Raw genomic sequence first — 27,036 nt, forward strand, 5'->3', positions numbered from 1 at the left:
CAGAACTGATGTCATCTTCTGGTTTCGGGGAAAGGAGAAGGTACCTATGGTTATACCTGGCTCGGCAGTAAGCAGTTTGTATCACCTGTTGAGGATATCCCCGGGCATTCAACTTCATGTGTAATACCCTTGATTATTGTTTAAAGTCCCGATCCATGGAACATATTCTCCGATGCCTCAAAAACTGAGAGGAAGGCAGACTCTTTTTAAGTGATAAAGGGTGACAACTTTCATAATGAAGGAACGTGTTTCTATCTGTGTCCTTTTGAAACATTTTGGTGGTAAAGCCAGTGCCTGTATTGTTAACTAAGACATCAAGAAATGAAATACTGCGAGGATCATAATGTAGGGCGAACTGGATTCGAGCGTGACAACCATTGAGATAGACTACAAACTGGATCAGCCCCGCTACATCGCCCGACCATATCAAAAAAATGTCGTCGATGTAGTGGACCCACAGGTTGACTTCTGCAAAGGAGCTGGTGGTATATACATGTTTACGTTCAAAAGCTTGCATAAAGAGGTTAGCAATGGACGGAGCCATCGTTGCGCCCATCGCAATGCCTGATGTTTGTTGGTATAGCACCTCATCAAATAGAAAAAAGATGTTCTTCATGGCCAACTCGGTAAGGGTTGCAATGAAAGGTGTAGGAACTCTATGTGCTGTCCTGGTATCCAAAAATGTTTGAATGACTTCTATTGCTTCATCTTGCGGGATAACAGTATAGAGTGCAGTAATATCCAAGGTTGCCATGATCACATTTGAAGTGTTGAAGCTTTGTGCTTCTAATATTTGCAAAATGTGTGTGGTGTCTTTCACGACTGGAAATGATAGGACATCCTCGTGGTTGAACAAGGGTTTTATGAATTTTTGGCAGGGTATAGAGGACCGGAATCTTGGGGTGCATAGTGTTCAGAAAATGGAATTCCTTTTGAGTTAATACTCCTGCTGCATAGGCATTGTTGGTTAAAGGGAAAATCTTTTCTTGAAGGGCTGGGGTCGGGTCCAAGTCGAGCCTTTTATAGTCTCTAGACATTTGTAATTGTCGTTGGATTTCAGCTATGTAATCAACCCGATCTTGGACCACTATAGCACCGCCCTTGTCAGCTCTTCTCATCTACTGTTCCCTCCAATGCTTAGGGAAGAAGGGCGCCCGTACCGCTGCAAACCCTATGTCAGCTCGGAGCTGGCGTTAGGGTGTCTGAAGAAGTGAGAGAAGTATTTTTCAGCTGATTCTAATACTTGTTTTCATAGTGCACGTGCACTAACAGAACGTATGTAGATACTGATCACTTTTGGGTTGAAGATGATACATATGAAATTAACAAATAATTATTCAGATACAAAATGTCTTTGCGCAGAAGTGCTTACAGTCTGTTGGTATCTGTGGTGACCAGAGATAAGTGACCTCAACAAAAGGAATATTAGTGGTTCAGGCCATGTCTGAGTGGCCTCTTCCAACTGGGGATACATGGTTTGTGCCAGAAGGAGAAAGAGAAAGGAGGAGCACATAGGAGAGAAGTTTGGAGGGGGCTCGTGTTGATGAAAAAAGAGGAGAGTTCTATAGAATAGGAAAAAGAAATGGGTCGTTCAAAAAAGTGTGACACCAAAGATATTAAAGTTGTCTAAATGTTGTCCTCTCAGACTTCGTGGAGAGACCTCCAAGCCTATGCTCTGCAGACAAGGTGAAAGAGAAATATTGTCAGTGGAGATTTCTAAGCCGTGGAAAAGTAGTGTGGGAAGTGAGTGGTGAGGATGATATAAGGGTTTCCTGGAAGTCAGGCCCACAGCTTCATAGGCTAAGGACTGGAGAAGACTTGCCATTGAGCCACAAGGGGGCAGCTTATCTGCAACCCGAGCTCCTAGAATTGTGACCACAAAGGGCAGAAGGAAATGTACCCCCTCCCAGAGGAGCCGACTGAGCCAGCAAGAGGTGGGTGTTTATCTATCTTGTTTATCAGGAAGGAAGTTCAACAGTTTTTGGTGGGCCTGACTTGTGTCTACTACTGTCCCAACTCCTTGTGCTACTTCATTGCAAGTTCTTCCCTTAATTCCATCGCTGTCTTTGGCTCCTGTTTCATGCCTGGTTCCTGCACCAGACTTGGTTCCTGCTCAGGCTATAATTCCTGTTCCATGTGTAATTCCTGCTGGTTCTTGATCCTGCCTGGTTTCTTCCTTGCTAGAATCTGTCCCAGTCCTAGCATTGCCATCTACACAGTTGCTGAGGGAGGGAGCTCCTGACAGATAAACACAAATAGAATCTATGTGTCCTGAACTAAACACAGCTCCAGAATGCCTCATTCCAGTGCAGTTAAAAGTCCACACAGTGCATACTTCCAGCAAGGTGGGGGAGGGCAGTTTAAGATGGACCATCTACACAGGTAAAAGGACATTGCACCGTGCAGTTCACCCTGCAGTCTGACAAAATATTTATCCATAGTGGGCTTTATAGGATAATAGTGCGGTTTCCTACTTCTGCTTCCCTATAGTCAGGGTAAGGAAACCAAAAAAAGATATAGTGGAATTAGGAAAGGTACAGAAAAGTGCACAAAAATTATGATGGACCTTTGGTCTGTCCAAGTATGACAGCACTTATGTTGTTAAGGGATATCTGCATAGATCTGTAATTCCTGAGAAAAGTCATAAGAATATGCCTTTGTGATGCAGATCATAGTCTAAAGCAGGGGTGGGCAACCACAGTCCTCGAGGGCTACAACCCAGTCGGGTTTTGAAGATTTCCACAATGAATATGCATGAGATTGATTTGCATGCACTACTACCATTGTATGCAAATTGATCTCATGTATGTTCATTTTGGAAATCTGGAAAACCCGACTGGGTTGTGGCCCTTAAGGACTGTGGTTGCCCACCACTGTTCTAAAGGTAACAGTCATGTATTTGATACACCACTTTTCTGTGGTACAACCAAAGCAGTTTACACATTATGTACAAGTACTTTCTCTGTCCCTAGTGGGCTTACACTTTAAGGGGCCCTTTTACTAAGGCATGCTGAAAAATGGCCTGCGCTGGTATAGGCACGCGTTTTGGATGCGCACAGGTCCATTTTTCCACACGCCTGCAAAAAAGGCCTTGTTTTGTGGCCGAAAATGGACGTGCGGCAAAATTAAAACCAGTGCGCGTCCATTTTGGGCATGAGACCTTACCGCCACCCATTGACTTAGCAGTAAGGTCTTACACGCTAACCGGGCAGTAATAGTCAGCACTGCCGATTACCGCTGGGTAAGTGCCATGTGGTAGAAAATTTCCACCGCGTGTTTTGGACATGCATCAAAAATGGAATTACCACCTGGGGAGTGCGGTAGCTCCAATTTGACATGCGTTCTATGTGCATAGGCTTAGTAAAAGGGCCCCTAAGTTTTTGTACCTGAGGCAATGGAGGGTTAAGTGTCTGTGACTTGCCGAGTCACAAGGAGCCACAGTGAGAATCAAACTCAGTTCTCCTGGACTGGTTCTCAGCCCACTGCACTAACCATCAGGCTTTTTCTTCACTATAGTTTCTCTTTAATGTCCGTGAAGTGTGAATGTACATCCTGTCCTGTTTTAATTTGGAATTCCATTCCATTTCATTATAATACAATTGGTTTTGTAAACTGCCTTGACCTTTTGTTAGTAAAGGTGGTATATCAAATTCGTGAATAAATAATAATAGATCTCCATATACTCTTCCTGAGCACACATAGAGGGGCATAATCGAACGGCGCCGGCCATCTTCAGGGGTTGGGGCCGGCTAAATCGATCGCCGGGTGTAGAGGAGATGGCCGGCTTCGTTTTTCAGCTGTAATGGAAGCCGGGCCCGGCCATCTCAAACCCGGCGAAATGCAAGGCATTTGGTCATGGGAGGAGCCAGCATTTGTAGTGCACTGACCCCCTCACATGCCAGGACACCAACCGGGCACCCTAGGGGGCACTTCTAGAAATTAAAATTAAAAAAAAAAGCTCTCAGGTGCATAGCTCCCTTACCTTCAGTACTGAGCCCCCCAAGTCCCCGCCAAACCCCACTCCCCACAACTCTACACCATTATCATAGTCCTAAGGGGTGAAGGGGGGCACCTACATGTGGGTACAGTGGGTTTTGTGGGGTTTGGAGGGCTCAACATTAACCACCACAAGTGGAACAGGTGGGGGGGGGGGGATGGGCCTGGGTCCACCTGCCTGAAGTGCACTGCACCCACTAAATACTGCTCCAGGGACCTGCATACTGCTGTCAGGGAGCTGGGTATGACATTTCAGGCTGGCATACAGGCTGGCAAAAAACTTTTTTTTTGGGTGGGAGGGGGTTGGTGACCACTGGGGGAGTAAGGGGAGGTCATCCCTGTTTCCCTCCGGTGGTCATCTGGTCAGTTGGGGCACTTTTGTGTGACTTGGACCTAAAAATAAATGAACCAAGTGCAGCCGGCGAAATGCTCGTCTGAGCCGGCCATCTTTTTTCCATTATGGGGTGAAGCCGGCTATCTCATAACCATGCCCCCATCCTGCCCCCCCCCCCGTCCCGCCTTCTGTACCCTCCCTTGAAGGTTGGCTGGCTCTGCGATGAAAAGCAGTTGGGGCCGGCTAAAATCGGCTTTCGATTATACGATTTGACCGGAATCAGGAGATCGACGGCCATCTCCTGATTTGTGTCGGAAGATGGCCGGCGATCTCTTTTGAAAATAAGTTCAATAGGGGCCAATATTTCAAACTACTTGCTTTTATTACAATTTTGCTGGCCGTTGGATGGGAAAAGTTTGACAGTTTTAAGTCACTATAAAGCCAAAATGTATCGGTATAGTGCTAGGAGGGATGGAGTTAGAAGTTTTACAAAACATGGTGAAGTTCAGTTGTTATTCAAATTCTGAAACTTATATGTTTGAGTCTGGCTGAAGCAAATGCAGATAATTTATCCTTATCATACGGTCTGTGCCTGTGCCAGAGCCGGTGGTTGGGAGGTGGGGCTGGTGGTTGGGAGGCGGGGATAGTGCGGGGCAGACTTATTCGGTCTGTGCCCTGAAGAGCACAGGTACAAATCAAAGTAGGGCATACACAAAAAGCAGCAAATAGGAGTTATCTTGTTGGGCAGACTGGATGGACCGTGCAGGTCTTTTTCTGCCGTCATCTACTATGTTACTATGTTATCAAGTTATGCATGTGTATGCAGCTGGTTGACTTGTATGTAAAAACCAACCGAAAATATCTATTGCCCTTAAAGTTTACTGTGCCATTAAACTGCCATTAAACTGTGGTCTAGAAAGCTCTATATGGTTTCGTTAATTATTTTAAACTGCTTTAGCTTTGCACTGGCTTCACTAGCGACCATTTCCGAGGGCTTCACTTTACATCTTCCACTGTCAATCTGGAAATGTTTCCTCATGTTCCACTTCCCATTCTTTCTTGATTTTATCCTATACCCCTCTGGGTATTGCTTGGGCTGTGACAACCCATAAGTAGGGGAAATTGTATGTCTTAGCCTAACAGCAGTGTTTAAGTAAATCGCTTCAGCTGGCATGGCAATTTCCTAAGCTCCTTTTTAATGATGGCATCCTGGGAGCTGGAGTCTAATCTCGGCATTCCCAGGCCTGCACTCTGCGGTTAAACAGAAAGATCATTCCGGAAGTATACAAAAAACGTGCAGCTCCATCCCTGAGGCTCAGCAGGTGGATAAACATTTTAGTTACACCCCCTAAATCTGAGAACTCTGAAAAGGAACATTTTCCTGAATTTGGGAGGGGGAGAGGACAGAGAGAGGCATCTCAATGCGCATTAGAAAGAGTGGGGCTCTCTAGTACAAAGAAAGTAAGAAGAGGACGGCAACAATTTTAACCAGGTTATAAAGAATATCGATGCTCCAGAAATGTTTTCTAAATGAATGAAATTGGAAGAAATAAAAAATATATAAATACCAAAATAACTATATCGAAGAAGAGAAGAACCTCAGGTCACTTCACTGGCTTCCGATCAGATACCGCATACAATTCAAGCTTCTCCTCCTTACTTACAAATGCACTCACTCTGCTGCTCCTCACTACCTCTCTACCCTCATCTCCCCCTACGTTCCTGCCCGTAACCTCCGCTCACATGACAAATCCCTCCTCTCAGTACCCTTCTCCACCACTGCCAACTCCAGGCTCCGCTCATTTTCCCTTGCCTCACCCTATGCCTGGAACAGTCTTCCTGAATCCCTACGCCAAGCCCCCTCCCTACCCATCTTCAAATCCTTGCTTAAAGCTCACCTCTTCAATGCTGCTTTCGGAACCTAACCTTTCGAACATATAGGTTGCCCCAATCTGTCTGACCTATCAGATTAACTGTACATTTGTCTTTTAGATTGTAAGCTCTTCGAGCAGGGACTGTCCTCCCATGTTAAATTGTACAGCGCTGCGTAACCCTAGTAGCGCTTTAGAAATGTTAAGTAGTAGTAGTAGTAACTGAGGTCTAAGCACTTAGGGCATCTTTTACTAACTTGCGCTAACCTTTTTAGCTGATGCTAAAAATCAGCTGGCGCTAAATGCTGAGATGCCAATAGGAATACAGGGCAGTGGAGTAGCTGGGGGGGGGGGGGGGCGCAGGGGGAGCAGTTGCTCCCCCAAACAGATTTTCAAAGAAAATGGTGCCTATGTGCCATAGGTTAAGCCAGCGCCTTTCCAGTCCCCGAAGGAACCGTGAGCTTGCTTCCCATCCCTGACTTGCCCCTCGCTTATTGGTTCACGCCGCTTACTGCCTGTCTGCCTCCCCGATCCCGACTTGGCTGCGGAGTAATTAAAAGTAAGAAAAGAAAGCCATGCGCGGGGTCATGGTTCTGTTGCACCATTGCCGGTTTCCTCCCCTTCCCTGACCTGCCCCTCGCTTATTGGTTGGCGCCGCGACTGCCTCCCTGACTACTTGGCTGCGAAGTAAAAGTAACAAATGAAAGAAAGCCAGGCGCGGCGGGGTCATAGCAGCAACTCTGTGTGTGCGCCGATGCCGGTTTCCCAGGCTGCTATGACCCCGCTTCCTTCTGCTTCCAAAACAACACTAAAGTGGCAGTTTATGTTTAAATGTTTTTACTGAGACAGAAATGAGACAGGAATGACCAAGGAATTTCAAAGCAAAATACGAAAGTAGCAGAACTTGTATTCTTATAGGTCCCTGCCAAGAATACTAATAACTGTAACTGTCTACTCCACTGTTTCCCCAGGTCCGGTCCTGGAGTACCCCGTACCAGTCAGGCTTTCAGGATATCCACAATGAATATGCATGAAAGAGGTTTGCATATTATGGAGGCAGTACATGCAAATCAAGTTCATGCATATTCATTGTGGATATCCTGAAAACCTGACTGGCAAGGGGCACTCCAGTACTCAACTTGGGAAACGCTGCTACCCAACAGAACCCCTGCCCCCTCCCTCCCCTTCCTTTCCCAAAACCTCTACCCATAATGTTGCAAAAGTAATTAAAGAAATAATGTATCAAAACAAGCTCTTAGCATGGATTAGTAGGGTACAGATGATTCAGTGTCAAACTCTGTGCAGCAGGTGATATAGATTGCAATTAAGAATCCTAAACAGAGAGATATTCCGTTACTCTTTTTATGTATTTACTGCCTAGACCTAGGCAGTTTATAATTCTCTTTTTCGGGTACTGGTACTGTCCCTAATGGGCTCACAATCCAGTATTATATTGTACCTGGGGCAATGGAGGGCTAAGTGACTTGCCCAGGGTCACAGGAGCTGCACAGTGAATTTGTCCTTTATGTTAAATTGTACAGCGCTGCGTAACCCTAGTAGCGCTTTAGAAATGTTAAATAGTAGTAGTAGTAGTAGTAGTAAACCCCGTTCTCCAGGATCTCAAACCACTGCTGAGCCGTAGGCAGCAGCAGGAATTAAACCCAGTTCCCCAGGCCCACAACTTTGGCCAATCCTCCACTCCTTTTTACAGATGAGGTTGCATCTGTAGCCTCTCACAATGCTAAATTGTGGACCCAGGCATGCCAGGACCAAAATGATGGAAGCTCTGGGCTCACCTATGCACATAATATATACTTTTTCCCCACTACAATAAACTTTTGGAGAGTCTTCCTGTCCCCTACCCACCCCTTCCAGTCTTCCCATCATATCAAAGAAAACCAATTCCACAGTAAGTTGGATTCTCTGGTGGAACAGAGGATGCCACCCCAGACCAAACAGGCCACTAAAGTGGCAGTTTATTTTCAAAAATTCAGAAGAAATCCTCTACTCAGTGCACCCCCGAGCTAGCAGTAAATTTTTAATGCGTTAAGGCCAGCATCTTTTTCTGTGCTGTTGTCTGAGCATCGGGAGGGAATACACACACATCTCATAGCTCATTAACATCCATTTCAATGCATTTAATTATAATTTGCAGCCACCTTCAGCGCACACATCGATACCTGCGCTACAGCCCTCTGAACATTCTGCACACATTAATGTGCGTGCTAGTCTGGCGCTAATCGCCTTTAACGCTGGCATTAGGTTTTGAGCATCGGCCTCTAGGTGTGAGCATTTCTATCAGCTCTGTGGCTGATGTAAGTGGTTGTGCTTAAATTATACGCACGTGTTTGCGCCATTATGCTATTATTCCGCAGAGGAAAATAGGCGCCTACGTTACTTTATGGAATAGGCTTTCAAATAGATGCTGCTTTATACAATTACTTTCCACACTTATAGGGGAGGATTCTAGAAACGGTGCCTAAAAAATAGATGCTGAAAAAAGCGCATAGCGGTATTCTATAAACTGCGCCTAAAGTGTTGCAAATGCCTGTACCTGTAGTTAGGCACTGAGCCCCTCTTTATTCTATAATTACCCATGTAACTAAAAGTCACACCTCCAATCCACCCATGGCTCTCCCATTTCCGCGCCCCCTTTCCTGACTCTTGTGTAAAATTTAGGTGCGTAAAGGTTAATTGAATCTAATTTAATGCCAATAATTGCTTAAAAATTGTTAAAAAGTCAATTATTGGTGCTAATTAGCTCATTATTCAATTAAAATGTGCATGCGGCCAAATTTATGTATGCATTTTTTAGCGCTTTTACAGCATTAGAGGGATAGTGCTGTTCAATATATGAATAATGTGAGCTGTCTAGACTGTCAAATTATTCCAGAGACATTCAGGTGAAAATTGGCCTCATTGTGTTTGGGATGTGTTCTGTGAGAGTCTGCCGAGGCGGAGGAACACCGAGATCCCAGGGGGAAACAACAGCAAAAACAAAGAAGGGGAAATAGACCAGGCTGACCAGAGACAAATGTGGAGACTTCAACTTATTGTCTCTGGTCAGCCTGGTCTGTTTCCCACTTCTTTGTTTTTGGGTTGTTTTCTGTGACAGGTTATGGGAGGAGTCATTGTAACTCATGACTTTTTAATAGAAAGCCAGTACTCAGGTGTGTTTCTTTCCTTTTTCCTTTATAGGCTCCAGAAAGCAGGAGTGCAGTGCCCAAAATCCAGCATTGGGTCCACGCCCTCTTGTAGTCATCCAGTGCCTGACATGGGTAAACTGAACGAGGTGCACCCAGGAAACTATATCTTTTATGGTAAGGGTGAGTGAGTAGTCCCTCTGTCCCCCCATCCCCCAAAAGCTCCAAAAAATCATTCCCAGCCTGCATCAGGACCTGTCCTGCTGAAACCGCTGGCATAAGCTCATTTTGAAATGAATAAATGTAACATAACATAACATGCAGGTTTTATATACCGTCACAACCAATGGCTCTGGACAGTTCACAACATTAACGATGAATAAACATCATACATCATTTATTTATCATGATAATAATTACAGATAATTTCAAAATCAACAAGATAAATTTAAACACAGCCCTAATTAAAATGTTTCAAAAAAAGCCACTATTTCAGGTGTTTACAGAATTTCAGTTAATCGGTTTCTAATTTAAGTTCAAGAGGCAAAGAATTCCATAGTGAAACTACTGCACAAGAAAATAATTTCTTCCCAGAAGATATTAATGTTGCCGAAGACGGAGAAGGAACTGATAACTTGTTCTCATTTATCAGTCTACACAGATCCTGACCGGATCAAAGAGAAATTAGAAAAGCCAAGTAAACTGGACAATAGGCATACAATATATTTTAAAGACCAAAGTATCTTAAAATCTATCCAAGTAAAGACAAGGAGCCAGTGTAAATATTTGAGTAGTGGAGTAGGACTATGAAACTATCCCCCCTGTTTACTAAGCCGCGCTAATGGCTGGCAGTGCGCTAATGCCGGGGGCTGTGTCGGCATTGCCACGTGGCAGCTTCTAGTACAACTTAGTAAACGGGGGGGGGGGGGGGGGGGGGAGTTTTACAGAGTAATACTTGTGCAATTGTAATTTGCAGCAACTGCAAATTTTTGGAAACACCTAAATATAATGAATTGCAGTAATCAATTCTTGAAAAGATTAGAGCATGAACATTTTTTTGTATATCATCTACAGAAAAATATCAGTGAATCTGACACGGCATGCGAAGTTGGAAATAAAACTGAAAGAGAGAGGCAGTCTCCCTTTAATTCTATGTCTAACCAAACCTCTAAACTATGAACCACAGATTGTAATGCAATAGCTTTATTACAATTGATGAAGAGTCAAGTCATAATGTCCAAATTTATATGGTCACTTTGGTCATGAGGAAAAAGACCTCAAAACACCCAAACGCTTACTACAATTTCGGCGTCTTCTGCTGGGGTTGTATCATTCATCACTGGTCTTAAAAAACCTCGTGGTGTAAACGTTGCATTTATAGCTTTATTAAGGGTGTCAGTTAAGTGCTCAGCCCTCTTCTTTGTTTCATTAAGATGAAGATGAAATTGTTATGAAACGGGACATTTAATCAACAATTGTTGTGCTGCAAAGTTGGGCATTGTTGTATGAACAAAAGTCAGAGTACCTAGAGAAATCTGTAAATCTCTTACCGAAATTTTTTAGGAAAAGGATTTGTTAAAATAATAAAGAAATTACTAAAGCTATAAATGCAACATTTACACCACAAGGTTTTTTTTAGGACCAGTGATGAATGATACAACTTAGCAGAAGACGCCGAAATTGTTGTAAGCGTTTGGGTATTTTGAGGTCTTTTTCCTCCTGTTTTTATTTATTTATTTGTTGCATTTGTATCCCACATTTTCCCACCTATTTGCAGGCTCAATGTGGCTTACATTATGCCGTAGTGGCGATCGCCATTTCCGGAGTGAGAAATACAAAGTTCATACATGATAGAGTAAATTATAGAGTAAGTTAGACAGTAACTTATAGGGTAAGTTAAACAAATACAGAAAGTTCATTTCAGCATGAGAAATAGAGTGGTAGTGCGTTAACGTTCATTACTGACAGAGTGGCTGAAGCAATCATGTGTAGAGAGTTCGGTTTTGTCAAGTTTTGGTAGAGTTTCGTTGTATAGTATTTAGGATGGATCCTTGCGGTATGCCTTTTTGAACAGGTTGGTTTTCAGTATAGCTATAAATGCAACATTTACACCACAAGGTTTTCTTAAGACCAGTGATGAATGATACAACCCCAGCAGAAGACGCCGAAATTGTAGTAAGCGTTTGGGTGTTTTGAGGTCTTTTTCTTCCTGTTTTAATTTGGTTTCCAAAGTGACCATATAAAATTGGACATTATCAACTGGACTCTTCATCAGTAGAAATATTGCTGTAACCTATTTAGAGTTTCAGTTGGCTTTCTCTTAATTGCTAATGCAATAGCTTTACCATCTTTCAAAATATATCTGCTGTGCAAGATGTGAAAAGGCAATTCTCTAAGCTGGCACCTAACTCAGCTTTTAAAGCCCTCCACGTTTTGAAGGTCACACAGTAAAGTTTTGGGGTCTCTTTAGCAGTGAGAGGGGGGAGCAGAGGGCATCTGTCGCTTATAGTCTGTCTGTTGAATTGTAGGGTCTGACCTCAGAGTCCCTTGTGCTCGTTTTATGCTCCTTCCCTCTCTGTTCTAGATGCACAGCAGATGGTACTCGGCTCTTGCAAGATGGAAGACATAGCTGTCCGGGTGCTGACAAGGGTCATAGGTCACTACCCTTATCGGAACCAGTTGCTGGTGGACTGCGGCTGGACAGGACTCAGTCTACACAGTTTTGGTCAGATGCCTTCAGGATATGCCATCATTGAAGGTCATCCAGACTTGAAGTAAGTAGAAAAGACATGGCACTAATGATAGGTGAGCTAAAGCTGTTGCTGAAATGGCTGGGTACAATTTCATAGTGGCACTCTCTATATAAAAAAGGATCTGACTCCATGGTCTAATGGATTGAGCACAGGGCTATGGAAAATGCTCAAATTCCCATTATCCTCTTAACTAAACACACTTGCAAATACTCCAGTTAACAGTTTATACAGATGATATGATATGATGTAATGTTTCTATTGTCTCTCTTTGAATATGTTCCATATGCCATGTTAGCCCCTCCCCCACCCCCCCTCCCCAGTTGAAAATGAAGCCTTGGTCTTGATCTGGCTTTTTGGATCAGCGAATTAATTAATGCCACTTGCACACTGGTGAGGCTGAGCATCTCTTAACTTTCTCTTTGGTAGCCTTAACCTTTTTCCAATGTGTGCTTTCCATAATCCTTCTGTTCTTACATTCGTTGTGGCTTAGCTTGCTAACGCAGCTGTAATCATGCCTCATTTCTACCCCAGAGTTGGCTGCATTTAGCAGCTTTCTGCTATTCGGGGGTCAATATTCAGCCAGCGATGACCGCCACCAGCATTATTCCTGGATACTCAGTGCTGGGCCATGTCTGGATTAAGCAGCTATGGGTTACTGCATAAAAACAGGACTGTGTTTTATGCAGTCACCCTGGCACTTAACCGGCCAACTGCTGACTCTGCCCGGAACACCCCCAAAATAGCCGGTTTTCACTTAGGCGCTAACCGCTGATTTTTCAGCTGGAATAACCAGTCTCACTTACACACACACAGGGCCGTGCCTAGGGTCTCCGGCGCCCCCCTGCAGTTGGCCCCGCCAGCGCGCCCCCCCCCCCCCCCGAAAACGATCGCTACACTACCCGCCCTCTTCTCCCCAGATCCTTTTCCTTTTAGTTTAAATTTACCTCTCTGGCGCGTGGCAGCGTAGCGTTAGTGAGAAGGAGGCGGTGCTCCCCCGCCCCGACGTGTCTTCTTCCCTTCGCTCAGTGTCCCACCTTCTTCTGACGTCAGAAGAAGGTGGAACCGAGCGAAGGGAAGAGACTGACATGTCGGGGCGGGGGAGCGCCGCCTCCTCACTAACGCTACGCTGCCACGCGCCGGAGAGGTAAATTTAAACCAAAAAAAAAAAGGACAAAGATCTGGGGAGAAGAGGGCGAGGTAAGCATGGTGCGGCGGGGCGCCCCCCAGAGGATGGCACCCTCCTGCCATGCTTACCTCGCTTACCGTGTCGGCACGGCCCTGCACACACAAGGAGTGACACGGGCTGCACATACTGCAGCAGGAAATGTTTATCCACTCCTACCTTAGCTGAGATAATATTTAACCATCTCTCTGACCTCATGTGCGACTTTCTTTAAATTAGTCACCTTACTCTCTAACTCTTCTTGCTCTCTCTATATGTTACATCTTTGGTTTACCCTTCACTATCACTTATTATGTTCTATTACGTATTGTGTTGACGTTGTAAGTAGTATACCATGCCATACTTTGTATTGTTATTTGAATATTTTTACTGCTGTAATTGCCTATTGCTCATGTTTGATCTATTCTTACTGTACACAGCCTTGAGTGAATCCCTTCAAAAAGGCAGTAAATAAATCCTAATAAATAAAATAAATAAAAATAAATAAATGAGCAGATAGCCCCAGACCAGTGATTTAACCGGTCAGCGGCCGTTTCTGGCCGGTTAAATGCCATGCTGTGTCCTTTATGATGCACAGCATATTTAGGGAAAGTTTTTTTTAACCCTTTGACAGGGATAATTTTATAACACACACCCCCTATGCTGAAGGTCCAGAAGGTGCCTATTTTATCTTCATTTTATCAACAGCAAACACAGCTGCCTATCTGCCTTTGTAACATAGCAGTAGTGTACAAAGGGGTGGTGGGAAGGGCCATAGCAATTGGGTACTGGCCTAATGGGGGAGGAGTTGCCAGAAAAGATGAGCCACATAAGCCTGGCTGGACCACCTATATTTAAACCCTGTCCCTTTCTTTCTCCTGCTGCAGCCTCTTTAGCTGGCTGGGTGAGTGGTGGTGAAAGAAGCAGAGGCCGCAGTAATAAAGTAATGAGCAGGGAGAAACAGCACGGGTGGAAGTGGGAATGTACCAAATGACCAAGGCAGACAACGGAGTAAGAGCATTCAGAAGTTTATTTGCCAATGATAAACTGACCCAAAGAAAAGACCCAATACGAGCCGTGTTTCGGCTAAAAAGTCTTCCTCAGGGGTTTACAACATAAAAGCATAAAAACATAAATAAACAGCATAATATAATAAATAAGAAATGATAAGAAATATATATATATATATATATATATATATATATATATATATATATATATGTTGAAATATATATATGTATATACAAAGTGTAAAAATAGCCACAACACATATAAAGGATAAAATATCAGACAGAAAATTGAAACATATCGTAATGGCTCAAATCAATCAACTTCACAGAATCATGAAAGCATGTAGAACAATAGGACTCGAAGTGATGATGACACTGAAATGAGAACACACATTATAGATGCTGAATGATTTACCTTAATATGTATGACTGATGAAGCCTCAATTCTCCGCGTGGTGTGCGCAATAAAATCCATATAGTATAGGAAATTAGATGACTTATTACCATATTATTATAGGCAGCTAAGATTAATGGCTGTATATCATCACCTTGAGTAGGTTATTTTACACCCGATATTTGTTGGCACAATAAACATAGGGGCCCTTTTACTAAGGTGCGTAGGCACCTATGTGCGCCCAATGTGCGTCAATTTTGAGTTACCGCCTGGCTACCGTGTGGCACTTGCAGTAATTTCATTTTTTGACGGGCATCTGCTATGCGCCCCGTAAAATATTTTTATTTTCTGGCACACGGGCGGTAATCGGCATTTTACGCGTGTAGACCATTAACGCCCGGTTACCGCGTGAGACCTTACCGCTAGGTCAGTGGCTGGCGGTAACGTCTCAGACCCAAAATGGACGTGCAGCAATTTTCATTTTGCTGCACGTCCATTTTCGGCAAAAATTTTTAAAAGGCATTATACAAATGATTCTACACGTGCCCTAAACACGCATCTACACTACCGCAGGCCATTTTTCAGTGCGCCTTTGTAAAAGGGCCCCATCATAAGCACCAGGGAGCTCCTGCACTCTGAAAGCCCTGCCACATCCCCCATCCTCTGACATATATACTTCCTGTTCTGGGGAAGGCGGGGCATTGCAGGGGCTTGAAAGCTCCACAGTGGTCATTTCCTTTCGTTTATTGTTCACTCTGGTTCTGCTGCTTTTGCTGCCACCAGTCCTGCAAGCTGAAAAGGCCATTGCAGGAGGGTGGGAGGTTGGAGGGAAAATATTGAATTGGAGGGAGGGAGAGGAAAGAGTGGGGGAGCTGCTGGACCATATAGGGAAGGGCAAAGGAAGTGAGGGGAGATGCTGAACCACAGGGTTGGGAGGAGAGGGAAGAGAAAGGGGAGATGTTAGACTACAGAGTGGGGTCAGAAATCAAGATATGAGTATGTGACTCTGCTGTCAGCTGAAAATCACCGGCTTCCAGTAAAAGCTTTCATAATATATAAACTTGTATGTTTGACATTTAAGATTCCGTGTGGTTTAGCTCCGGTCAGCATTTCAGAATTGATTCAGATTTCTTCAGGCACAAGTAACTCTAGGTTACGGTCTAATTTGACATTGATCTTTCCATCCTTCAAGGGAATAAGATATAAAGGATTATTGGAATCAACTTTTTCATATAAAGTCATATAACATATGACTAGAACATATCAAGTGAAGTCAAATTCGAACATATCATCACCATGGAAAGCAGACTGTGGAGTACCCCAAGGATCACCACTATCACCGCTCCTTTTCAACCTAATGATGACCCCACTAGCCAAGTCCTTATCCAATCGAGGCCTTAACCCTTTCATTTACGCAGACGATGTCACAATATACATCCCTTACAAACATGATCTAGCAGAAATCACCAATGAAATCAAACTCAGCCTAAACATCATGAACTCATGGGCGAATGCATTTCAACTAAAACTTAATACAGAAAAAACACCCTGTCTCATCCTCTCATCCCAATACAACACGAATAAACCCACCAACATAATCAACCTAGATCACAACCTCCCTATCTCAGACAGTCTGAAAATTCTCGGAGTAACAATTGACCAAAATCTCATACTAGAGACCCAAGTGAAAGCTACAACAAAGAAAATGTTCCACTCAATGTGGAAGCTCAAACGAGTGAAACCTTTTTTCACGAGGGAAATATTTTGCAACTTGGTACAATCCATGGTACTAAGTCATCTAGAGAACTGCAATGGAATCTACGTGGGATGCAAAAAACAAATACTAAAGAAACTCCAAACTGCTCAAAACACAGCAGCCAGGCTTATATTTGGAAAAACGAGATTCAAAAGCGCCAAACCCCTACGAGAAAAACTGCACTGGCTGCCAATAAAGAACGCATTGCATTCAAAATCTGCACCATGGTTCATAAAATCATCTACGGAGATGCCCCGGGATACATGACAGACCTCATAGACCTACCAACCAGAAACATATCAACATCAACACGAACATACCTAAATCTCCACCACCCAAGCTGCAAAGGACTCAAATACAAATCAACCCATGCATCCAGCTTTTCCTATATAAGCACACAGCTATGGAACGCATTACCAAAAGCCGTGAAAACAACAAACAACCACCTAAAATTCCGGAAACTACTAAAAACTAACCTGTTCAAAAAGGCATACCCTGACGATCCTAATTAAATGCCTCAACCCTGCAACACAACGAAACCAAAGCTCGTGCTGGACATAACTTAGCTCTTCCCCCTTACGATTCCCTAATGTGTTTGGAACACATGAACTGTACTCTACTACAACATCACTCTGTATTTGTTCAGACCGGTACTTGACGGTACTATGTAAGCCACATTGAGCCTGCAAATAGGTGGGAAAATGTGCGATACAAATGTAACAAATAAATAAATAAATAAATAAATAAGTATGGAACAGTCTTCCTCTTTCAGTTAGATGTCAAAACATCTTCTGCTGCCTGATCTAAGTTGCTGATTTGAGTAAGCTACACACTGTAACTTAGATCAGTTCCTTAGAGCTTGTTTAATTGTACAAAGAACTTGCCTTGAGTTTAGCCAACTATCTATTTATCCCAACTGACTCTGAACCAGGCGTCTTGTCCCCATCTATATATCTGCACTTGGCCCTTCAGCTATGTGGTAAGCTGTATTGTCGAAAACCATTATTAGGTGTATCATTAGTATTATGCTAACATTGTATTATATTTCTGGTATTTGAATTTCAGTACTGTTAAATGTGTATATTTTTTATACTATTTCATGTTAATACTATTATTAGATTTCAATTTGCTGTTCTCGTGTTTACCTCATTTATTGTATTAATGTTTATATTTGGTCATTTTTTACTATTGTTATGTTGTTAAGATTGCAAGTTTTATGTTAAACTGTACCTGCTGTACACCGCCTTGGATGAACCTCTTCATAAAAGTGGTTAATAAAACCCAATAAATACATAAATAAACCTTACAAATTATTTCGCAAATTTCTTATTATCCCATAAATTTTTATATTGAATGATTTGTAATTTTGACTTTACGATTTATTTTCAAGAGGTAATTCTATCTTTTGTAAACTGTTCTGGATACTATGGTATATAAAACCCAGATTAGATTAGATCACGAGGGGGGTGGGGATGATTGAATAGAGAGAAAGAAAAGCAAGGGAAAATGCAGGAATCACAGAAATGGAGCGGAATGAAGTGCGGTGGGGGAAGAGGGAAAAGATGGTGGGACATTGGACCTCAGAGAGGGAAGGGAAGAAGAAGGAGAGATGTTAGACATAGGAAAAGAGTGTGGAATAGGGAGACAGATGGCAGATGCTGGAAACAGGAGGGACAGAGAGGAGAGGGGGCTGATGCTGGCAGATTGTAGGGATGGGGATAGAAGATGGAGAGTGGCAGCCATTTTGACTGAGGAGATGGAATTGGCATGAGTGAGTGGAGATCACTTCTGGGCCGACTTGCTACTAGACCACCATGGCATTACAGTAGGCCGGTGGGGGAGCAAAGAGGGAAGAAGTGAGAACTCCTTCGGTTCAGGGTGGGTGCAGTGGTGGTGGAGGAGGAGAGGAGGAGGAAGAGAGTGTGGGTACTTCCCATTCAGTGGCTGGGCCAATTTAAACTTCAGCCAAAACCGAGTGGTAAATTTTGGCCACAGATTCGGTTTCAGACACTCTCTAAGGCGTATTGATTTTCTAGAGCATTCTTCAAAATGGTGCTAATGAACTCTAGCAGTGGTTTTGCTAACTTGGGGGATCAAGCTGCCATATAAGGGCTTTTTCTTTTAAATTGCACCTTGAAACCTCTAATGACACTATTTTGAAGAAGGCAACCACCAGTGCAGGATCGATGCACATTGGGAAGAATAATCCAAATCATAGTTACCTGATGCTAGGGTCCACCTTAGGAGTCAGCATCCAAGAAAAAGATCTATGTGTCATTTGTAGACAATTTGCTGAAATCTTCTGCCCAGTGTGTAGTGGCGGCCAAAAAAGCAAAGAAGAGCAACCAAAATGATAAAGGGGATGGAACTCCTCTCATATGAGGAAAGGCTGCAGAGGTTAGGGCTCTTCAGCTTGGAAAAGAGATGGCTGAAGTGGGGGATATGCTTGAGATATACAAATCCTGAATGGTGTGGAACGAGTAGAAGTGAATTGATTTTTTACTCTTTCAAAAAGTACAAAGGCCAGGGGACACAATGAAGTTACGTGAAAATACTTTTAAAACAAATAGGAGGAATTATTTTTTCACTCAACAAATAGTTAAGCTCTGGAACTTGTTGCCAGAGGAGTGGTAACAGTGGTTAGCATACCTAGGCTTTAAAAAGATTTGGACAAGTTCCTGGAGGAAAAGTCCATAGTCTGTTATTGAGATAGACATGGGGGAAGCCACTGCTTGCCTTGGGATCGGTAGCATGGAATGCTGCTATTATTTGGATTTCTGCCAGGTACTTGTGATCTGGATTGGCCATTGTAAAGGCTAGATGGACCATTGGTGTGACCCAGTATAGCTATTCTTATGCTCTTATGAGTGTGGATAAATCCTGCCCCCATTTCTCCCAAGATATTGGGGTGAGTCAGGGTTATGCAAGCGGGATGGTCGGCTAGAAGGGAGCTGATATGAAGGGGCACCAATGCAGGGGATATGTGCACAGATACAAGGTGGGGAGCGTACTGATGCAGGAGGGGGAGGGCCCAAAGCAAAAATTGACTCAGGGCACCACAATCCCTTGTGCCAGCCTTGCTGTTACCTAATAGAAAAGCATGATATATTCTATAAATTTATTTAGTATTACTATTACCCCCATATGTTAGAGCTAGATTTGATTGCCATTGCCTTTGTCCCTTATATGCAGGATGGCGGGAATGACTCAGGAACATGGGCGGATTGAACCTATCTCGGGTCAGCTGGATTTCAGCAAGTTCCCTATTGGAAGCCTCCTGTCCCTGGTTCCTTATCATGTAAGTGTGACTCCAGTGCTATGAGCATACATACAAGTACAGCATGCATGTGGCCATTTCAAGACATGGCAAATTTGAGGATTTGAAGATGACTTCAATAAAAATGTTAATTGGTCAACTAGTTGAATTCTGCCTCTGTAGAGAAGTCTTGTTTTTCAGAGGAAAGAATCTTAAGCTACATAAAGAGGCCATTCTACTACGCCATGTAGGCACCTACTCGCACCCAATGCGTGTCATTTTATTTATTTATTGTATTTGTACCCCACATTTTCCCACCTTTTTGCAGGCTCAATGTGGCTTACAGAATATGGAAATTAAAACGTCGTTACATGATTTGAAAAAAAAAAACCAGTCAATCATAAGCTGAGGTGAAAGATGAATTCAGATGGAAAGGTGTTATGTAAGGTCATGTGAGAGGTGTTTTAGGTGTTTTTGCGTTACCGCCCGGCTACCGCGTGGCCCTTGTTGTAATTTCATTTTTGATGTGCGTCCACTAGGCACGCCAGAAAATATTTTTATTTTCTGGCGTGCGGGTGGTAATCGGGCGGTAATCGTCATTCTACGCACATAGACCATTACCACGGTTACCGCGTGAGACCTTACCGCTAGGTCAATGGCTGGCAGTAAGGCTTCAGACCCAAAATGGATGTGCGGCAATTTTCATTTTGCCACACATCCATTTTCAGCAAAAATTTTTAAAAGGCATTTTTTTACAGGTGCACTAAAAAATGATTCTGCGCGCGCCCAAAACATGCATCTACACTACCACAGGCCATTTTTCAGAGTGCCTTTGTAAAAGGGCCCCAAAGGGACTAGAGGGCAAACAATAAAGCTATTAAGTAGTACATTTAAAAGAAATCAGAGAAAATATTTCTTCATTCATTGTGTAATTAAACTCTGGAATTCGCTGCCAGAGAATGTGGCAGTTAGCTTTGCAGGGTTTTAAAAAAAAAGTTTTGATAATTTCCTAAAAGAAAAGTCCATAAGCCATTATTAAAATGAACTTAGGGAAAATCCACTGCTTATTTCTAGGATAAGCAGCATAGTAACATAGTAAATGACAGCAGATAAAGACCTGTTCGGTCCATCTAGTCTGCCCAACAAGATAAACTCATTTACATGGTATGTGATACTTTATTTGTACCCGAGTTTGATTTGTCCTTGTCAGTCTCAGGGCACAGACCATAGAAGTTTGCCCAGCACTGTTCTTTTACTAAGTTCTGAAGCTAACGTCAAAGCCCCTTAAAATTTAGACTCCAGCCCATCCCTATCTATTTAATCATGATAGACCGTAGAAGTCTGCCCAGCTCCCATTTTGTTTCCCAATTACCGGTGTCATCACCCAATCTCCGCTAAGATTCCGCGGAACTATTTCTTCTAAACAGGATTCCTTTGTGTTTATCTCACTCATGTTTGAATTCCATTACCTTGAGCTACTACTGAAAAAGTTGTGAGCAAAAATGGAAATGGAAAAATTACAGTTTTCATCTCCATCACCTCCCGTGGGAGGGCATTCCACATATCCACCACTCTCTCTGTGAAAAAATACTTCCTGACATTAGTCTTGAGTCTGCCCCCCTTCACCTCAATTCTTGTCCTCTAGTTCTACCGCCTTCCCGTCTCCGAAAAAGGTTCATTTGCGGATTAATACCTTTCAAATATTTGAACATCTGTATCATGTCACCCCTGTTTCTCCTTTCCTCTAAGGAATACATGTTCAGGTCAGCAAGTCTCTCCTCATACGGTTTGCAACGCAAATCCCATACCATTTTTGTAGCTTTTCTTTGCACAACTTCCAGTCTTTTTACATCTTTAGCAAGATACAGCCTCCAAAACTGAACACAATACTCCAAGTGGGGCCTCACCAACGACTTGTAGAGGGGCATCAACACCTCCATTCTTCTGCTGGTTTTGCCCCTCTCTATGCAGCCTAGCATCCTTCTGGCCATGGCCATCGCCTTGTCGCATTGCTTCTTCACCTTTAGATCCTCAGACACCAACACCCCAAGGTCTCTCTCCTGAGTTGAGCTTACTAATCTCTCCCCTCCTATTCGGTATCTTTTTGGGTTTCTGCACCCCAAGTGCATCACTCTACACTTCTTGGCATTAAATTTTAACTTCTAAAAGGTACTCTAGAAACCTAAATTTGTTGTCCCTATACTCTGTCTCTCTTACTTTGTGTTGTGTAATACAATAGTGCTCAGTATCAAATGCTTCTGTTTTAAGCTAACCAGTAGCTCATGCCATCGCACTAGTAACCACCATCATTGCACTCCATGTCCCGTCCTTCCTTCCTGTATATATGGCAGTGGCGTAGCCACAGGTGGGCCTGGGTGGGCCAGGGCCCACCCACTTAGGGTTCAGGCCCACCCAACAGTAGCATACGTTTAGTGATATCTGGTGGAGATCCCAAGCTCTGTCAGCTGAAGACTTCCCTTCGATGGTAAGCCAAGGTGGAAAGAAGCGTTTTCTCGCCAGATGAGATATTTTTTTGGTGGTGGTGGTGAAGAACACAGTGCCCATCCACTTCTTGCCTAGGCCCACCCGGAATCTGTTGTCTGTCTACGCCCCTGATATATGGTATCTTGAAGTACTGTCTGTAGTATGTACCCTCCTTATGTTCTAAAGCTCTGGTATTTTGGATCCCAACACATACTGCTGCACGTCTTATCTTCCGCCTGAATCGATACACTCGTATCACCCCTCTCCTCAAGTCACTTCATTGGCTTCCGATCAGTTACCACATTCAATTCAAGCTTCTGCTACTAACCTACAAATGTACTCGATCTGCAGCCCCTCCTTACCTCTCAACCCTCATCTCCCCTAACGTTCCTACCTGTAACCTCCGCTCTCAAGACAAATCCCTCCTTTCAGTACCCTTCTCCACCACCGCCAACTCCAGTCTCCGCCCTTTCTTCCTCGCCTCACCCCACGCATGGAACAAACTCCCTGAGCCCATATGCCAGGCCCCCTCCCTGCCCATCTTCAAATCTCTGCTTAAAGCCCACCTCTTCAAGGTCGCCTTCGGCACCTAACCTCTACACCTCTACCCAAGAAATCTAGACTGCCCCAACTTGACATTTTGTTCTTTAGATTGTAAGCTCCTTAGAGAGGGACCGTCCTTTTTGTTTATTTTGTTCAGCGCAGCGTAACCTTAGTAGCGCTCTAAAAATGTTAAGTAGTAGTAGTAGTAGTAATACTAGACAGATTACTTATCTCATCAGATTATGCTGTGGATCTCTCGAAGTACCGAGTATGCTAGTGTTCAGGGTGGCTACCCGTCTATTCCTTTTTTCTTTGCTCCAATTCTTGGAGACTCTATGGTGATGATCAGTCAACAGTTCCGTTTTGCCAAGCTGAGACGGGACTGTTGACTGATCATCACCATAGAGTCTCCAAGAATTGTTTAGATATTCGTTCTCCTGACGACGCATTTGGGCGAAACATGCAGACATATTGAGAACGGAAAACAAGGGCTAAGGGGAGCATTGCTCGAGCAAAGAAAAAAGGAATAGACGGGTAGCCACCCTGAACACTAGCACACCCGGTACTCTGAGAGATCCACGGCATAATCTGATGAGATTTGCGGAGCAATTTTCATTTTGTCAATAGAATGGGACTATGCAATTGTTTTCACAACTTTGATGTTTTTCAAACCTAAAAGCTGCCTAAAGCGGGGTAATGTATTTTTAGGGTTAATTACTTTTTGTTTGATAAACATTTCTCATTTTTAAAGATGTAATTAGTCCATACCGAAGGCTGAAAGTTTGCAGGATTATGCAGTTGATATCCTCTGTCTTGTGGTATAAATAAGTCACATATCCCACTTGTGGTACCTTTTCACTCAGCAGGTCACATATATTGATTTCAGACTCTCCTAGGCCAATGGGGGTGGTGGAGTAACAGAATTCAAGAAACCCTGGGATAAAAATAAGAGCAGATATAGTTCTGAAGAAGTGAAAAGAAAGATGGAAGCCATGTGGAGGTCTATGGTACTGCAACAAGAGTAACAGAAAGACTGCATGGTCTTTGTGGGACTTACCTGCCATCATGTTGCGCTTCATTCAGCTAAAGAGCATTCAAAATATGCCCTTGCCTCCTCACCTGATATGCAGTTTTCATGTACTATTTAGCTTCCTGCCCCAACACTGAAGCTGCTGATTTTTGTCCTATGCTTACTTCTGCAGTCCTGTGCAACAGCAGCGATGCATCCCATCTATTATGTCCACACAGAAGGGAAGATCGTGGCCACGTGGACACCCACTAGAGGCTGGTAGAAGAAATATCACACTGTGCGGCGAGGAAAACCCCACTGTGCTGGGTATCTGGCAGTCAACCAGTTTACAGATCACTAAGGCTGCACCATGAGATTAAATATTAATTTACTTGTACCAAAGACAGGTTCTTACCGTGATTGATTAATTTTCTATAAATGTGCCAGTATATTCACTAATATATGTCTGAGGGTTAATAGGACCATAAGGAATTCAGGAATGAACTAAATGACTCAAAATAAAAATAATTTGATAGTCTGGAACTGTCTTGTCATGACTTCAGACTCTGGAAACTCATATTTGCGTGAGAGGATTGCCACTGGCTCTGACCTGCTATGACAGCTGCTGACCCCAGACTGCCTCTCTGATTCTGGGCTAGTCCTGATTTTCCAGAGTCTCTCTCTAAGTATTTTGAGTCTTAAAGACCTGTTCTCCCAAGTCCTAGATGCATTGCAACAGGAGATGTTAAAAAAAAGCAGCAGACAGATTTTGACATGTGTATAGAATGGAGAAACTGACCTAGAGCTGTAGAGGTCAGTACCCTGCTTGCATTATAGTAACAAGTGTAATATATATGTGTGAGGATCATTCCAGAGGAAGTCCTGAAACTAAGAGCAGTAAAAATTAAGGGGATAATTCTCGAAGGAGCTGTCTGGTTTTAGGTAGCAAAAAGGCACATAAATGGCAGTATTCTAGTCATTTTACAAAAATGATCACAGAGGAAAGAAGAGATTCTACAGACAAATTCACTATCCCTCTCCTTATGACTGACAATCTCAAAATATCTCTTGATTGTATTAAAGCAATATATAGCATTAGATTATGATCTTCATGAGGGGAAAAAGCCTCAGAAAGCAACCTTCGCTAATAATTTCTTTCTATATAGTAATAGGATTTTCAGAGTAGTTCATGTCATAAACATTAAAAACCCCACTTCATTTAAAATTATTAAATGTCTTTATTATGTTGATTTGCTGGTCAACCCTCATTTTTTTGTGACAAATTAAATATAAATAACTTATCTTTTAAAAAAAAAACAAACTGCTTCATATATCATACTGTGGACCCCACCGACTGTGGCCAAAGTTGCACTCCTGGCTGTTTCAAGTTACTGTGGTCAAATTTGCCAGCTTTCTCACACTTCTTTTCAGTGTCACTCTAATGCTACATTTTGCTTTAATACAATGAAAAGATATTTTGAGATTGTCAGTCATAAGGAGAGGAATAAGGTACTTAGGCATGTAAATATGACCTCTTATAGAATTCCAAATAGCGGAAAAATATATACTGTACTATGAAGGTGTGTACTTTGCCGATGGGCATGCTCATAAGCTGAGTTCAGGCAGATTGTGGACAGAGCGCATATGTATGCACATAAATTATATTATCGTTTACTTATGTTCTTGCATAGATCTATGCGATAGTCCATTTATTAAACATATACAATAGCGCTTGCTTGAAGATAACACATCAGTGAGATGTAAGAGATGTGGAGGGGCATTTTCGATATGATGTCTGAGTATACCGTTTGCTAAAAATGTCCAGAATTCAAGTGGGGAATATAGCCATTTTCAAAACAGAAAAATGTCTATCTTTTTTTTTTTTTAATGACTATTTGCTAGATGTTTTTGTGCTCTGTGCGTTTATCTTTTTGGTCCATTAAAAAAAAAAAGTCCAAGTGAAAAATGCACAAAATCAAACCATTGAGATGTAGGAGGAGCCAGCATTCTTCATAGACTGGCCACACAGACATCCCAGGAGAACAATACTGCACCCTAGAAGGCGCTGCAATGGACTTCAAATAAATGCTCCCAGGTACACATATCACCGTTGCTCCCTTATCTTGTCTGCTGAGCCCCCCAAAACCCACTTCCCCTTATGGGTGAAGGGGCACCAATATGTGGGTACAGTGGGTTTCTGGTAAGTTTTGGAGGACTCACAGTTTCCACCACAAGTGTAACAGGTAGAGGGAGGTATGGGCCTGGGCCTGGGTCCACCTGGTGCACTGAACCCACCACTAGACTACTCCAGGAACCTGCATGCTGCTCTAATGGACCCGAGTATAACATCTGAGGCTGGCATAGAGGTTGGTAAGTAATGTTTTTAATCACATTTTTTGGGGGGTGGGAGAGGGTTAGTGACCACTGGGGGAGTAAGGGGAGGTCATCCCTGATTCCCTCCAGTGATCATCTGGTCATTTAGGGCACTTTTTTGTGGCTTATTCTGTAATAAAAGAGATCTGGACCAAAACGTCCTACTTATAGCCCTGGATGTTTTTGTTTCATTCAATTGTGGCAGAAAAACATCCAAGTGTTAGGAACGCCCAGATCCCGCCCTTAACACACCCCTGACACGTCCCCTTGTAATTTGAATGGACTTCATAGAAAAACTTCTGGAAACTGGTTTTGAAAATACCAGTTTGGATGTTTTTGTGAGAAAAATGTCTAAATACAGATTTATGCCACTTTTGGGAGCTTTTCTCTTTTGAAAATGAGCCCCTATTTGCTTGTAGATGGACTCAACATGGTCTATGTTTCATCCTATGTCTTCATCAGGAGTCCAGTTCCTCAGCGGAAACACACTCATAGAAGCACAAAAGCACTATAGACTTGTCTCGGAGTTCTTCTAGCACATATTCTCCAATGTCTGACACCAGAAAGAACCGCGGAGAGTTGGAATGCCCTCCCGCGGGAGGTGGTGGAGATGAAAATGGTAACGGAATTCAAAAATGCGTGGGATAAACATAGAGGAATCCTGTTCAGAAGGAATGGATCCTCAGAAACTTAGTGGAAAACAAACCAGCAGATCAGTATAATATCCAAAAAGCTTTATTGAAGATATCGTATATGAAACAATTGCCTGACACAGGCCGTGTTTCACCCAACAATAGGGCTGTGTCAGGGGCTAAAATGAACAACAAATATATCAAATTATAAAACATAGGGAATTCCAAAATAAATATATATAATAATAAAATATATGTATATAAAAATGTATACAACATCAATATGAATGCTAATGTACAGGTAAAACATAGACATGAAT

General features: G+C 43.0%; 1 protein-coding gene across 2 annotated transcripts in view; it reads left to right on the top strand.

Annotated features, from left to right (window-relative positions):
• The window catches only part of LOC115465980 (D-threo-3-hydroxyaspartate dehydratase-like), a 200,339-nt gene extending 176,085 nt beyond the window's left edge, over positions 1 to 24,254 (top strand). For both annotated transcript variants that reach the window (XM_030196895.1, XM_030196901.1), the window contains exons 5-8: positions 9,400 to 9,521; positions 11,929 to 12,118; positions 19,612 to 19,717; positions 23,905 to 24,254. In XM_030196895.1, the coding sequence (XP_030052755.1) occupies positions 9,400 to 9,521; positions 11,929 to 12,118; positions 19,612 to 19,717; positions 23,905 to 23,994 (508 nt within the window). In that variant the 3' untranslated portion in view covers positions 23,995 to 24,254. The remainder of the gene's footprint in view (positions 1 to 9,399; positions 9,522 to 11,928; positions 12,119 to 19,611; positions 19,718 to 23,904) is intronic.
• The last annotated feature ends 2,782 nt before the right edge of the window (positions 24,255 to 27,036 follow it).

This window comes from Microcaecilia unicolor, chromosome 1 (genome assembly GCF_901765095.1).
Source record: "Microcaecilia unicolor chromosome 1, aMicUni1.1, whole genome shotgun sequence".
NCBI lineage: Eukaryota > Metazoa > Chordata > Amphibia > Gymnophiona > Siphonopidae > Microcaecilia > Microcaecilia unicolor.